Below are 15,748 nucleotides of genomic sequence, written 5' to 3' on the forward strand. Positions count from 1 at the left end.
ATCCGAAGCAGGCTGCAGGCTCTGAGTAAGCTGTCAGCACAGAGCCTGATGCAGGGCTCGAACCCACAAACTGTAAGATCATGACCTGAGCCGAAGTCGGATGCTCAACCGACTCAACCACCCAGGTGCCCCAACATTACTTAAAATCTTAAAAAAGTCATCTTCATTGTTGAATGGATGTACTATACTTATTTAACAATTCTTCTATTGATGGTAGAGAGGTTTTTCTAAAACAACATAAATGCACAAGTACAAAGACAATGAGAAACGTACGGATGTATTTCTAATTATTTTAGTAAAAGAACATAACAGAAAAAAAAATCAGGAGGAGGCAAAAAGACAAAGAATAAAGAACAAAATAGAAAGCAAACAGTAGGGGCGCCTGGGTGGCTTAGTCGATTAAGGGTCAGACTCTTGGTTTCAGCTCAGGTCATGATCTCATGGTTCAGGAGTTTGAGCCCTGCATTGGTTACATGCTTACATTCTTGCTTACTGTAAGAATCCTGCTTGGGATTCTCTCTCCCTCTCTCTCTCTGCCCCTCCCCCCACCTCTCTCTCTCTCTCTCTCAAAATAAATAATCTCAAAAAAAAAAAAGAAAAAGACAGCAAATAATAAAATGGATAGATTTAAACCCAAATATATCAGAAATTGCATTAAATGTAGTCAATTCTCCAGATTAAATGTAAAGACTGTCAGACTGGAAAATGATATATACACTCCTTTAAAATATTAAAATATAAGGATATAAAAGGATTGAAATAAAATGATGGAAAAAGATTTATCATGCAAGCACTAACCAAAAGAAAGTTGATGTAGTTTTAATATCTCACAGAGAAGGGAAAAAGAAGTTAGAAGTTAAAGGAACATCTGATTACAGTTAATAAAAGGCTCAATTCTGCAGGAAGACATACAGCTTTGTATTTATACTGCCTCATATATATAAAGCAAAAAATGGCCGAAATAAAAGGAGAATGACACAAGTGCACAAGTATGTGATCTTTTATTTATTAAAAAATAATTTTTTTTAATGTTTATTTATTTTTTGAGAGAGGGAGAGAGACAGCATGAGTAGGGGAGGGGCAGAGAGAGAGGGAGACACAGAATCTGAAGCAGGCTCTAGGCTCTGAGCTGTCAGCACAGAGCCCTACACGGGGCTGGAACTCATGAACCATGACATCATGACCTGAGCTGAAGTCGGACATTTAACTGACTGAGCCACCCAGGTGCCCTTATTTATTTAAAAATTTTTTTTAATTTTTTTTTTTTTTGAGAGAGAGAGACACCAAGTATGAGCAGGGGAGGGGCAGAAAGAGTGGGAGACACAGAATCTGAAGCAGGCTCCAGGCTCTGAGCTATTAACACAGTTCAAACAGGTCTTAAACTCGTGAATCATGAGACCATGACCTGAACCAAAGCTGGACACTTAACCAATTGAGCCACTGAGGTGCCCCACAATTATGTGATTTTTAACAAAACTCTCAGTAATTAAGAAAACAATCATTAAAAAAAGAATTAGTGGGGGCAGCTGGATGGCTCAGTTGGTTAAATGTCTAACTCTTGATTTTCGGCTCTGTGCTGACATCATGCAGCCTGCTTGGGATTCTCTTTCCCTCTCTCAGCTCTCACACTCTCTCTCTCAAAATAAACAAACACTTTTTAAAAAAATTAGTAAAGATGCTAAAGATTTGAAAAACATGATTGATGGATGTGAATTAATTAATATTTAGAGAGATGCACTCAACAACTATACAACAAACACTCTTTTAAACTATATATGAAACATTTGTAAATAAAGTGGACCATAAATATGCTGGACCATGAAGCAAGTTTCAACAACATATGTCAAAGGGTTGAGATAATTCAGAATTCTATCTCTGAACATTATGCAAATTAAGCTAGAAAGCAATGACAAAAATATAACCAAAAATCTTCATAGGTTTGGAAATTAATAAACATTACTTTTAAATAAGGCATGGGTGAAGAAATCACCATGTAAATTAGAACACATTTTGACATGAAAGATAATGAAAATAGTATATAACAAAACTTTTTAGATACAGTTAAAGCCAGATTTAAAGGGAAATTTACTGCCTTAAATACTTATCAAGAAAGAAGAGAAGCTGGGAGAAAAAAAGCAATATACCAAATTTCCATCTCAAGAAATCATAAAGGGATATACAAATGAACTCAAAGAAAAACAGAAAGAGAAAAATAATAAAATAGAGAGCACAGATATAATAGAGGAGATCAACAGTTAAAACTGGTTCTTTTTTTAAGTTTATTTATTTTTGAGAGAGAGAACGCACTCATGCGCAAGAAGAGCATAAGCAGGGGAGGGGCAGAGAGACTCCCCTGCTCTCTGAATCCCAAGAGAGACAGAATCCCAAGCAGGCTCCATGCTACCAGTGCAGAGCCTGACGCAGAGCTGGATCTCACAACCATGAGATCATGACCCGAGCCCAAATCAAGAGTTGGATGCTTATTAACTGACTAAGCCACCCAGGTGTCCCAAGAACTTCTGAGACATGAAAATTACAAGTCAATCCTATTCATCAATAGAGATGTGAGAAAAAGAAAGGAAAGAGAGAGAAGAGCAACAAACTTTTTAAAAATGGAAAAACCAAGGACAAGTGATCAGGCTCAAGAAGCTGAATCCCAGGCTGACAATGGAAAAAGCCAAGAAACAAATCAATCTACACTGTGTAACCCATAAAAAACTTAAAAACAGCACAAGGTACTGCTAGAAATAGGTTAAACTGGGGTTAAAAAAAGAAAAAAGTTCCAGCTGTGAACATGGTAGTAGCTGCTCCTTCCACATCCTAACAGAAAGCCAGAAGTTAATGTTCTATAAAGTGTACGAAAAGGATCTTCAAATTAGGGGAAATGTGGCACAGTTGTAAGAAGAAGAAACATACGTAAAACAGCAATTAGGTAAATGTATGAATTACTGGGTACTAAGCCTCTGCAACCTATTATTCCCATTGGGCTTCCAAAATGCTGACAACCAGCTCTTCACTTTCCAAGCAGGGGGAAAAAAAAAAAAACAAAAAACAAAAAACACCTTTCCTGAAAAATGAGACCAGCTGAGGAGGAAAAAAGCTAAACACAGTGAGAATTCCACACAAAATAGCCCCCATACATCATTTTATAAGCCTAACCCCCCACAGAGAACTTCCAATCGGCATTTTCATGCTCTACTATAAAATGTGAACAGACAATACGAACAGACAATTAAGGATCACAAGACAGTAATAAATGTCCTTAACGAAAGCTGAAGACAAACCCAACAAATAAAAAAATAATAAAAAAAACAAACAAAAAACCAAGGGGTGCCTGGTGGCTCAGTTGGTTTAGTGTCCGACTTCAGGTGAGGTCATGATCTCGCGGTTCATGGGTTCGAGCCCTGCATCAGGCTCTGTGCTGACAGCTCAGAGCCTGCAGCCTGCTTCAGATTCTGTGCCTCCCTCTCTCTCTCTGCCCCTCCCCTGCTTGCACTCTTTCATTCTCTCTCTCAAAAATAAATAAACATAAAAAACAAACCAAAAACCAGCAAGAAAAGAATACTTTTAAATAAAAATACATCAAAACTACTCTCAGTTTATAAAGAACTTGAGCAAAAGTTTTTAAAAAGTAACAAAAAAACAAAAACACTTAAAAATTCAGTGGAAGGACTGAAAGATAAAGGAAATCTCTCAAAATATAGAAAAGGATTAAAAGTTGAAAAATAGAAAATGCAAAAAAATTGGAGGACCATCCAAGGAGTCCCATATTAAAATTTTTTTTTTAATGTTTATTTATTTTTGAGAGAGAGACAGTGAGAGCCAAGTGGAGGAGGGGTAGAGAGAGAGGGAGACAGAATCTGAAGCAGGCTCCAGGCTCTGAGCTATCAGCACAGAGCCCGGCACAGGGCTCGAACTCACAAACCGTGAGATCACAATGTGAGCCAAATTTGGATACTTAATTCGACTGAGCCACCCAGGCGCCCCCAAGGAGTTCCATATTTGATAAATAAGACTTCCAGAAGAAAACAAACCAAAAAAAAAAAAAAAAAATCCGTAAGAGATATTTCAAGAAAATTTATCAGAACTGAAAGATTCCAAATTAAGAGACTCAGAATATTCAGCCTAATAGATTAAAACATCCTCGCCAACCTACATCATTGTGAAAATTTGGAAAACTGAGAGGAAAAAAATTAAGATCTACAAGTTTACAGAAAGGCAAAAACAAATTTTCAATAAAATATAAGCTATCAAAATGACATCAGACTTCTGAAGATCAAATTTGAAAGCTAATGCAATGAACAAGGACTTTAAACCTTTTCAAATCAGAATTCTATCAGCCGCACAATTAAATAAAACAATTTTTTTTTACCTATCAAAAACCTCAAAAGCTTTACATCCTATACACGCCTTCTTATGTAGCTTCTAGAGTACACATTCCATCAACTAAGAAAAGAAGTAGGAGATTCAGGACAGAGAATCCAAGATAGAGAAAGGTAAAGAGAACTTCCAGAATAAAATAAAATGAAATCTTAAGATCTTTAGGGTAACCAATTTAGAACAAAGTAGGTCAAAATCTCAGGAGAGACTTCTGCAAGGTACGGATAGAATTCCAATGTGTCTGAACACACCTGGAAGAGGAAGGTAAATGAAACAAGACAATTACCACCTTCACGAAGACAAAAAGCTGAGCAGGGAAGGAAAAGAAACAGTGTTATATGACTCAGCTGTGATTACAATAAAATATTACTGTATATTAATGCTGGATATCTACCTTGACAAAATTATGTCCCTTTACTGGGAGGCTGGCTGGTGTCTATCTGTGTAACGGAGCACCAAATGGAAAGAATAAAATCTTCATCTTCCATAGTGGGAAGTCATTGACAGAGTATAAAACAGAAATACCAAGAAGCAGCAATATAAGCACATTACTAAGAGGAAAGGAGGTAAATACCAAAACAATTAGCTAAAAGAGCTAAAAATAGTTTCCATAAGAGAAGAGGCAACAGGACTAGGGGTAAAATACTGCAAGGCTACTGGTTTTTGCAACAAGCTTTGTAGAACTGCTTGATTTTTCTAAACAATGTACATGTATAATTTTAATTAAAAAACAAAAAAACTATATTTTTAAAAGGTAGAACACTTACCAGTATACTTTTCTTGCTTTCTGAATAGAGGTAACTGTTTGGACTTCTTTTAACGTTTGCTTTGTTTTTTTTTCTGCTGATTTAAATGCCTATTTATAAGAAAAAAGTTTTTAAATAATTTGTTGCCAATGTATTTAGATAACACTAAGTAAATGATAAGACAAGAAATTATTTTTAAACGTCACAAAATGGCAACTATTTACATACATACACCATATACACACAAAATAAAGATTTGTGCCTTAAATATTAAAATAATTTAAGTCAAAGGTTAATGTATACAAATATTTGCTCAATACCTACAAATTTTAAAAAGTTTCATTTGTTAACAGATACTGAGTATCTATCATACGATAGGTTCTGGGCTAGATGCTGGGACACAATAGTGAATAAGAGGAAGTTCTCACTCTCACCCTACTAGAGGGTCGAGGAGAAGACATGAATATCAAACACATAATCATTCAAATAAACATGTTAAGTGCTTCTAAGGATGCTATGAGAATATAACAAGAGAACCTAACTTATAAATGCTTATGGTCAAAGAAGGTATTTCTAAGGAAATGGCATTTAGGCTGAAGTCTGAAGGGTAAATGGAATTATCAAGGCAAAGAATAGGAAAAGCACTATAAGCAAAAAGAAAAGGCCAACTTCACCAAGAAAGTAGTGATTACACAGTAAAATGTCAAGAAATGAGATTGGAGAGAGAGATAGAAGACAAGTCATGAGGGCTACTCATTTAACAGATACACATATTTTTAATGTTTATTTGTTTTTGAGAGAGAGCGTGCGTGAGCAAGTGAAGGAGGGGTTTGAGGGGTTTGAGGGGTGGGGGGTGGACAGAGGATCTGAAGCAGGCTCTGTGCTGACAGCAGAGAGCCCCATGCCGGGCTCGAACTCACCAACTATGAGATCATGAACTGACACGAAGTTGGACCAAAGTCGGATGCTTAACCAACTGAGACTCCCAGGCACCCCTCATTTAACAGATATTAATGTTACTATGTTCAAGGCAATATTCTAGGGGCTGGGACAAAGCAATGAACAAAACAAAGATCTTACTTTCATACAATCTACATTCTAGAGGAAAGACAGATCAACATATGTTGGGAGGGGTGTTTTTTAAGAAGAAAAATAAAGCAGAATAAGAGGGAGTGGTTGAAGGTACTACTATTCTTTTTTAATGTTTATTTGAGAGAGAGAGAGAGAGAGAGAGAGAGAGAGAGAGAGGACACCAGCAGGGGAGGGGCAGAGAGAGGGAGAGAGAGAATCCCAAGCAGGTTCCATGCTGCCAGTGCAGAGCCTGATGCAGGGCTCAAACTCATGAACCATGAAATCATGACTTAAGCGGAATCAAGAGTTGGCCCCTTAACCAACTAAGCTACCCAGGTGCCCCAAGGGTAGTACTACTTTTAGTAAATATGGTCAAAAAGGCCTGTCTGGGGGCATCTGGGTGGCTCAGTTGGCTAAGTGTCTGACTTTGGCGCAAGTCATGATCCTGCGGCTCGTGAGTTCAAGCCCCACATTGGGCTCTCTGCTATCAGCTCTGAACCGGCTTTGGTTCCTGTCTCCTACTCTCTCTGCCCCTCCCCAGCTCGTACTTTCTCTGTCTCAAAAATAAATAATAACATCAAAAAAAGGGGCACCTGGGTGGCTCAGTCAGTTAAGTGTCTGACTTCAGCTCAGGTCATGCTCTCACCATTTGTGCATTCGAGCCTGCATCAGGCTCTGTGCTGATAGCTCAGAGCCTGGAGCCTGCTTTAGATTCTGTGTCTCCCTCTCCCTCTGCCCCTCTCCCACTCAAGCTCTCTCTCTCTCTCTCTCTAAAAAATAAATAAACATTAAAAAAAATTTTTTTAAACATCAAAAAAAATTTTTTTAAAGAAAGGCCTCTCTGATAAAGTCTCATTTTAGTAGACATGCCAATGAATGGAAGGATCAAACCATGGAAACTTTAAGGGAAAAACATTCTCTGTAGAAAGAGCAACAAACACAAATGCCCTGAGAAGTCAGCATGCATCACTGTTACAGGAACACCTAAGATCCCAGTGTTGCTGAAAAGAGTGTAGCAAGAGGAATGCAGGTGATTAAATTGGAGGGGAGTGGATAAGGTAGGACCTTACAGGGCAGGAGAAGGGCTTTGACCTGTCTTGATAAGATGGGAAGCAAATGGATTTTGAACAAAGAGAAATAACTTCATTTTTTATTTAAAAGGATCACTATGGCTACTGTTTGAAGAACAGACTGTAGGGGGGAAAGGGTAGAAGGCAGAGACCCAAGAAGAGGCTACTATTACAGTCTATGTGAACAGAAATGACGGGGGCTGGGATTATTGAGAAGTGGTCAGATTCTGGTTATACTCTACAAAAGACCTACAAGGATTTGCTGATGGACTGGATATAATTTATGAGAGAAAAGCCTAGGATGACTCCAATACTTTTAACTCAAACAAAGGGAAAAAGGAAGGTGCTATTTATAGCAGGGGAAGACTGGGGAAGGAGCAGGTTTGGGGAAGAAAATAAACACTGGAAATACATATAATTACAGCAAAATTAAGTTTGAAAGTTATTTCTGAATTAGAAAACCTCATTTAAACGAAATAATTAAAGCCACTCATTTAAAGCAGAGAAAAAACAATTCACATTCACTCTAAGAAACAGTAAGTACCTTCTCAGCAGCTTCAACGGTCTTTTGTGTTTTCTTAGCAGCATACCTCTTGTGATCATAGTATCTAGAAAAATGCATTTCTCTTAATTTTAAGTAAAATTAAGCTATTAAAATTTTAAGTAAAATTAAGCTATTCTTTAGCTTTCTATTTGTTACTTCTAATTTTACACATTCAAATCATATGGAACAAATTTTGTGAATTATGCAACTTTGTTTTGTATGTTTTGAAAACAAAGTTGTATAATGCACAAAGTTAGATTTTAAAAAGTGTTTTCACCCCAAAGCACATACATACGTAATATATATACATATATTATCCTTATTATCCTGATTTATTGCAGATATTTTACTTACAATTCATACTTAACACTTACTTTTTGGCATTGGCATATGCTGACAAGCTGAGATCAACATCAACAAGTAATGGCCTATTTTTTTGAGGCTTCTGCAGCTGTTTATTCTTTTGCTTTTTCTTTTTTCCTTTTGGTGCTTCGGTTTCATTTTTTTCAACAGTGATGTCACCATCAACATCGTCATCTTCCTCCTCTGATAACAAGTATGGATTTCTATTAAAAATATTCAATAGTATTTCACTAATGTCAATGACATCACTTTTTTATTTTCAATTTTTTTCCTCAATGAAATTATAAAGTATTTGCAGTATTTAAATAGTTGCATTATTTTAATGTAAATAATGTTTTTTCTGTATCTTCAAGGATAAACTTCCAAATACAAGAGAAAAAATTTTAAATGAATACAGTGAACAATTTAACAGCAAAATAAAAACAAGCATTAACTGCTTAACTAAGAATCAAACTCACCTTAGTAGCATTGTAACATGGTTTGTTTGTAGTTTTAATTCTTTAATTGCACTTGCAACAGGGTCTCCTTGAGCTTGGGCTTCTTTCACAATTAACCCAATTTCTGTCCAATCAATCTGGTTGGCTAAAGCACTTCGAACAACCTGAATAGCTCTGTCAACTATCTGTAGGTTCATTTCTATGAGCTCTCCTTTAAGTTTGTCTATTTCCTTAAGAAACAAAAACATTTACTGTAATACCATGTTAAAGTTATGTTTTTAGTTTTTATTTTAATTCCACTTAGTTAACATACAGTGTTTTATTTAAAGTTACCATTTGTGAAATCTGGGAAAAAGCTAAACAGAATACCTGAGCCTGTTGAAGAGCTTCTAATCTGTTTTCGTGATCCTTCCGGACGTTATCTAATTTCTTCAATGCTTGTTTTTCCTTTTGTGGGCAAAACATATTTTTTAAAAATTAGTTTTCTTCTGCCTTCTGCACCTTTCCTCTCTTACATCCTGAAACTCTCCCTCCTCCACTTCAACCCCACAATGCTGTCTGAGGTTCCTGCAGTCCAACACCCAGGTCTACCCTACCCCAAAGTGTTTCAAGCTCCCAAATTACCTCTCCCCACTACCTACTTCCCATTCCCTATATAGGAATGTATTCTGACTATAAGACATCTTCTTCTTATCACATAACTGTAAAGTTTTAGGGAAATGCATTCTTAAAGAACACAAATTACCAAAAGAGCTTCTTTTTAAGTTATTGCTGCTTTTAATTTTCTCAGTATTATTTCTACAGAGTACTCTTTTTCTTAAATTAATGCCAAAAGTCTCACAGTAGTTAATTTACCTTCTATATAGCATTTTAGCATTTATCATTTGCATTTCAAGGTTATTGATTTGAGGCAAATTTTCTAACACTAGTAACAGAATCATCAGTTAATGAAGGTTTGAATCATGGGATGTAGTATTTAAAAGATTTGAATCATAAGAATGGTGACTATTAAAAGAACACACAGTGATTACTAAAATAATTCATGAATATTCTGATGCACATAAAAACATGCAATCCAATGTTACTGCTAAATATCTGTTTACTAGCTAAAGTGCTGCCACCGTGTGGCAGGCACACTATTTAATTCACTCAACCCACCAGCTTTGAAATTGTGCTGTTAATTTTTTAAACAGAGGGGAGGGCACAGAGATTCATATAATTCCAAACTTTTGCACACATATTTCAAGAATTTATTAATATTTTTGAAAAATTAAATCCTCTTCAAATCAAGAGTGACTGTGGCTAATTTCTAAAACAACTCTGTGGCAATGCTCCAAAATCATGGTCAAATGTACCAAGAAACAGAGCATATTAAAACTTTCTGTGGAGTTTGAAAGCCCACTTAGAATAAAACCCAGTTTAATGAAAAATACACTTATTTGTACAGAAAGAACGTTTCCCTTTCTTTTGGCCTACTTAAAAATCTCCTTGGAACAATGTTCCCTTAACAGCAAAGGTTGAAAAGCTTTGGGTTGCTGTAATAACCCATATTATACTAGGGAATAAATAACAGGACTCACCTTCACATTGTATTTTCCATCTTAGAGAATATCTTACGTACAGATGGAACAAACGAGGGAATGCTTTTCAACAGTGAGATCTCCCCTGGACCATTATCAGTGAGCCAAGGGATCAGGGCATTCCCATACTACTTCTGAAACGTCACCAATTCCTATATGAAAGCATCGTCTACACAGCAAATCACACCAAGCCTAGTTAGTTTAATGTTTTTAACAATACCATACCTGTTGTAAAGCTTTTAAATCTATTTTCTGACCTTCTATCTTGGAATAAAATTCATCCACGGCCTTATTTAAAAAACAGAAAAAGACAGTAACTGGTTAAAAAAAAAACAAAACAGGGTCTCTACTTCAACTTAGATACACAGAATTTTAGAGTCCATTTTGTTTCATAACACTACCCAAAGAACTTGAACAGATTCCCAGGAAATGTATTATATAGCTCAAAGGGCCAAGAATCAAATTAAGTTCAAACCTTTGGTCCTTCATCTTGAAATAAAGTGACAATAAAAATTTCCAACAGTTTTTATTTGTGACTGCAATGATCTTTAATCCTCAGATACAGTGATTGTAAACCAGAAATATTTTTAATTTATCAATCAAATCAAGTTGGTGTTAATTTAATAACTCATATCATACTAACTGGTCAAAAAAACAGAATTGGAAAACCCACCTTGTCAAATGATTCAAATTCTATATATGGACATTGTGAATGTTGAGAAAACAAGAAAGGATGAAATTCCTCATACCTGCAAAACATATTTATTATATCATTCAAGAACATTAATAAATATCCAAAGTAAACTGACTCATGTCTATATGCTTACGTGAGTATGTCTTCAGTTGGTTTATCTACTTCCAAGCTTGGTTTTATTTCTCTTTTCTGAATGATGTACCCCTACAAAAATCCAATATTAAAATTCATTTCTCTTCATAGTTAAGATGTATCTTCCATGACTGATACCGATTTTATTAAACTTACAAAATTATTCTAGTTTTAAATAATCTGCTACATTTGTCTATTGATTGTATCAATTCTCAAAATGATGTTTCTAGGCTCAATAAGTATTATTAAATAATACTTTTTTTCATATGGACAAGAAAAATAAGGAATAAAGAAAATTAAAACTAGTGATTTGATAAAATGATGGGATTATCCGTGTACATTTTGCTTTTTTCTTCCTAATTTTAGATATTCTGCAACTTTAAAAAGTCAATAGCACTTTACTTTCAGGAGAAAAAGTCTTAGGTTTACTTTGTTGGTAAGAAATTTTAATTCATTTTAAAAACTGGGCAGGTGTATCTGCACTGAATTTAGCTGGAATTAATCAGAACTTCCTCTGAACTTCTAGTATAAAGTTATACTTTGAATAGGGAACAAAAACAAGATATGAGATGATTCAGAGGATGTTTACCTATTAGAGTGATGTAAATTGCTAATTTTTTAATTAAGTGCTAGCAATTAAAAAGTATTTCTCTAAATAAAACCAACCTAAGAGGAATTATTTTCAAATTCCTCAACTTTCCTGGTATGCCAATTGTGACCTGACCTAGTACTTTCTATAAAAAGAAGAGAAGAAGGGTGCCTGGGAGGCTCAGTCAGCTAAGCATGTCACTCTTGATTTCAGCTCAGGTCATGACCTCAGGGTTCATGAGATCAAGCCCCATGTCGGGCTCTGTGCTGACAGGGCAGAAGTCTGCTTGGGATTCTCTTTCTTCCTCTCTCTCTCTCTGACCCTCCCCTTGTTTGCATGCTCTTGCATGTGCATTCTCTCCCTCTCTCAAAATAAATAAACTTAAAAAAAAAAAAAAGGAACAGAAGAAAAATCATAACCCAACAGCAATTAGAAAAAAAAAACCAAAAACCCCTAGAATAAGCATATTACAGATGTTGAATTTCCAAATTAACAAAAAACTTACATGTAGTGATCCCTAATTAACTGTGAATTCTGAAAATCTAAAAAATAAAACCACAATATACAATAGTACAATATACAATAATAATATGTGCTACTACCTTTCCACTGAAGTTGGATGTTGTTTTCATATAGTCTTCTGCTTTCTGCAGACAAACAAGTACTTTTTCAAGGTCTAACAGAACAAAATGGAAAAAAGGAATGCCAATCAAGTGTCAATTAACTATTACAAAACCATACTGAAAACAGAAAAGTGCTTATGAAATAATAACAGTGTTCAAGAAAATTAAATATAGTTACTTCATGTTTATAATCAGTATATGTAAATAAGAATATGTTTTGGCCAGCTTGTGATCCCAATAGTTTTTTACTGAATCCATCTTTACCCTCATGATGTTAAAGATACTTTGTTTATATACTAAATTCCCATATATATGTGGGCCTGTTTCTGAATTTTTCATTTTGTACTTTTTTAAAAACTATTAGGTTCTTGGGGCGCCTGGGTGGCGCAGTCGGTTAAGCGTCCGACTTCAGCCAGGTCACGATCTCGCGGTCCGTGAGTTCGAGCCCCGCGTCAGGCTCTGGGCTGATGGCTCGGAGCCTGGAGCCTGTTTCCGATTCTGTGTCTCCCTCTCTCTCTGCCCCTCCCCCGTTCATGCTCTGTCTCTCTCTGTCCCAAAAATAAATTAAAAACGTTGAAAAAAAAAATTAAAAAACAAACAAACAAACAAAAAAAACTATTAGGTTCTTAATATACCTTTATCTGTAAAAGGGTTATTCTCCATCACTACTACTATTTTCCAAACATTTCCTGAACATTTTCACATGCTTTTATTCCACAGTATTTATTTAAAAAACCAGAACACTGCAATTGCAAAAACAATACCACCTGTTGGCATTTTGATCAGGCTTGCACTGAATTAGTATGTCAAACACAAAATCACTCACTAAGACATTAATTTGTATTTTTAAACATAAAAACGTTTACAGCATAAAAACTAATATCCCCAAATCTTAACTGATATGTAATCCCAAAATATAAACACGAAGAATGTATTTTTGTAATTTTACATGAGAATCTGCAAATAAATTTGTCAAAAGTCAAGTCTTCCTTTTCCCTTATATTTCCTCTAATTTTTTACTGTCCTAATCTGGCAATTTAGTTAGATTCCCTTAAGTAGTTACAAAAGCCTAATTCATCACATAGACACACTACAGTTCTTATAGAATTAAAATGCATGAATAAAACTATTACTAAAAGCACTCCAACTTCCTAGTCAGAAGGTGAATAACTCAACTACATCAAGTGTTACACCAGATCCTACCTCAAGTATGGTAACCACTTCAATTATTCAGGGAAAGGAGAATATTGTAAAGTTGAAAAGTACTAAGGTAGGTCAAGAGACTGAACTGTGAGTTACCAGGGATAAAGTGCCACATTAGAGCAGGAAGGCGGATAGAACATTCATAGACCTGGGGCGCCTGGGTGGCTCAGTTGGTTAAGCGTCTGACTCTTGATTTCGGCTCAAGTCATGATCTCACAGTTCATGGGATCAAGCCCCATGTCCCTCTCTGCCCCTCCCCTGCTCGCATTCTTTCTCTCTCAAAATAAATAAATAAATAAATAAACAAACAAACAAACATAAAAAAAATTAATAGATCAAATATTTTATAGTTTTTACAGATTTACTACCTGCTCACTTTTATTACTTTCCCAGAAAGAATTTTCATAGTTTTTTAAAAAAGGAAATACATGAAACATGAAAATGGGCAAAAATTGTAGCATGCAGGCATACCTTTACTTTCAAATTTTTCATCCACTTTGACATTGCCAGAGAATCCATTTTCTATAAGACAGTGTTCAATGAGAGCTGGTCCATAGGCTATAAAAGCAGAAGATATTATTTTTAGTATTCCCCTATATAATATCCAAAATATAATATGAAATTTACATCCCAATATAAATATCTACTCAGAAGTCAATGAAAATAACAATTTACTTATTTTGCTTTTTATGATTTTATGATTTTATTTTTTTACTTTACTTATTTTGAAATGTAATTAGAAATGATAATTCAAGTACTTACAAAAATTTGAGACTACAACTGCAGAAGTCAGTGCATAAATTTTATAAGAATTTAATGGAATTGAGCCACATATAAAGGATTTCAAATCAGGAATGAAAGATTGCTTTAGCATCCAAAAACTGGTTAATACAATACCCCATATTAATAAATTAATTTTAAAAATTCAAACTTAACAATTTTATGTATGCTATACTAACAGTTGGAAAGCTGTAAGGGTAACTTATTAATGCATTCTAATTTCAGAAGAGAGGACAAGTGACTCCCTAATGCCCAGTAACTGAGGATACCTGCCTGCCCAAGTCCTCTCCAGACTCATCAGTATAGGGATGAGTAATGATTTTTCAAGTATAAATTTATTGGATTATCTTTATCCTGACTGAAAGTACCTGACAGATTCTGGGGTACCCTGAGACACACCAATTAAAAACAAAAACAAAAACTCAAGTGGTTATTAAATCAAAGATTCACAATGAAAAGAAAACACAATTTCTCAGAATAGTACACTAGCACTAAAATGCTAGATAACATACTATCAGTTTATTTAGCTGTATTGCTTTTAAATAAAAGCTAACACATAAAGGTCAAACTTCATGTGGTATAACAAATTCCTCTTTCCTTAAAAATAAATTCTTATTTATTCAAAAGATAATTTTAAGCTCCCTTCTACATTATCAAGTTGTTGTAATACTCTCTTAAGTTATAAAAGATTTAAATATATTCCTGAAAACTACATTTTCTTGCAAACATTTCATTGCTCTATTTAGGCTTACTCACGAAGTAATGGATTAAGAACTCTCTTCAGTAGTTCACCTTTAGGTGCACTGGCTATTATTTCAGTCAGTCTGTGAAAACAAAATTGACACGCCTCTCATTATCTTTTATTTAATAAAACTTACAGCAATATTCATATTTACAATTCTTTCATTTCCATCAAATTGCCTAATCATCACAATACTCTAACATACAAGAAGAATTAGTTCACTTTGTAGGTAAGAAAATGGGTCATAAAAGTAATTTACCCAAGGGTAGTAGGTTCGGACCTGAAACCAAGTCTTCTAAGAAAAATCAATACTTTTCAACTTAGTCATATTGTTTAATGAAAATGTGCCCATATGTGTTAAGAAAGAGATGTTCCTATATAACAGGTAAATGTTTGTAGAGCTTGGTGATAGATCTTAATACCTGGAATGGCTTTACCTAATTATGCATTTAGTAAGAGCTCTTAAGGATGCTGTTTGGCCACTCTGATCCCCAGATCAGCAGCACAAACATCACCTGAGAACTTGTAAGAACTGAAAATTCCTGGGCTCTACACCAGATCCACTGAATCAGAAACTGGAAGCAGGGGCAGGATATGTTTTATCAAGCCCTCCAGGTGAATGTGATGCATGCTAAACTCTGAGAACCTCTGCTATCGCTATTAGCAAAACCTTCCAGCCAGAAGAGTACCTAAAATCAGCACCTTATCCCACGGTACTCCCTTTTCTTAGCTAAACCATTTCCATTTGTACTCTGTGCAAGATAGCCATCTGTCTTCCCACAGAATAGCTAGTA

General features: G+C 35.1%; 1 protein-coding gene across 3 annotated transcripts in view; it reads right to left on the bottom strand.

Annotated features, from left to right (window-relative positions):
- The window catches only part of NEMF (nuclear export mediator factor), a 56,802-nt gene that overhangs the window by 29,544 nt on the left and 11,510 nt on the right, over nucleotides 1-15,748 (bottom strand). For all 3 annotated transcript variants that reach the window (XM_007097550.3, XM_042989642.1, XM_042989641.1), the window contains 11 exons: nucleotides 14,969-15,036; nucleotides 13,904-13,990; nucleotides 12,209-12,282; nucleotides 11,019-11,089; nucleotides 10,865-10,940; nucleotides 10,417-10,479; nucleotides 8,981-9,058; nucleotides 8,633-8,841; nucleotides 8,186-8,377; nucleotides 7,812-7,875; nucleotides 5,148-5,236 (listed from right to left, as the gene is read on the bottom strand). In XM_007097550.3, coding sequence (XP_007097612.1) covers nucleotides 5,148-5,236; nucleotides 7,812-7,875; nucleotides 8,186-8,377; nucleotides 8,633-8,841; nucleotides 8,981-9,058; nucleotides 10,417-10,479; nucleotides 10,865-10,940; nucleotides 11,019-11,089; nucleotides 12,209-12,282; nucleotides 13,904-13,990; nucleotides 14,969-15,036 — 1,071 coding nt within the window. The remainder of the gene's footprint in view (nucleotides 1-5,147; nucleotides 5,237-7,811; nucleotides 7,876-8,185; nucleotides 8,378-8,632; nucleotides 8,842-8,980; nucleotides 9,059-10,416; nucleotides 10,480-10,864; nucleotides 10,941-11,018; nucleotides 11,090-12,208; nucleotides 12,283-13,903; nucleotides 13,991-14,968; nucleotides 15,037-15,748) is intronic.

This window comes from Panthera tigris, chromosome B3, assembly GCF_018350195.1.
Source record: "Panthera tigris isolate Pti1 chromosome B3, P.tigris_Pti1_mat1.1, whole genome shotgun sequence".
Classification (NCBI taxonomy): Eukaryota; Metazoa; Chordata; class Mammalia; order Carnivora; family Felidae; genus Panthera; species Panthera tigris.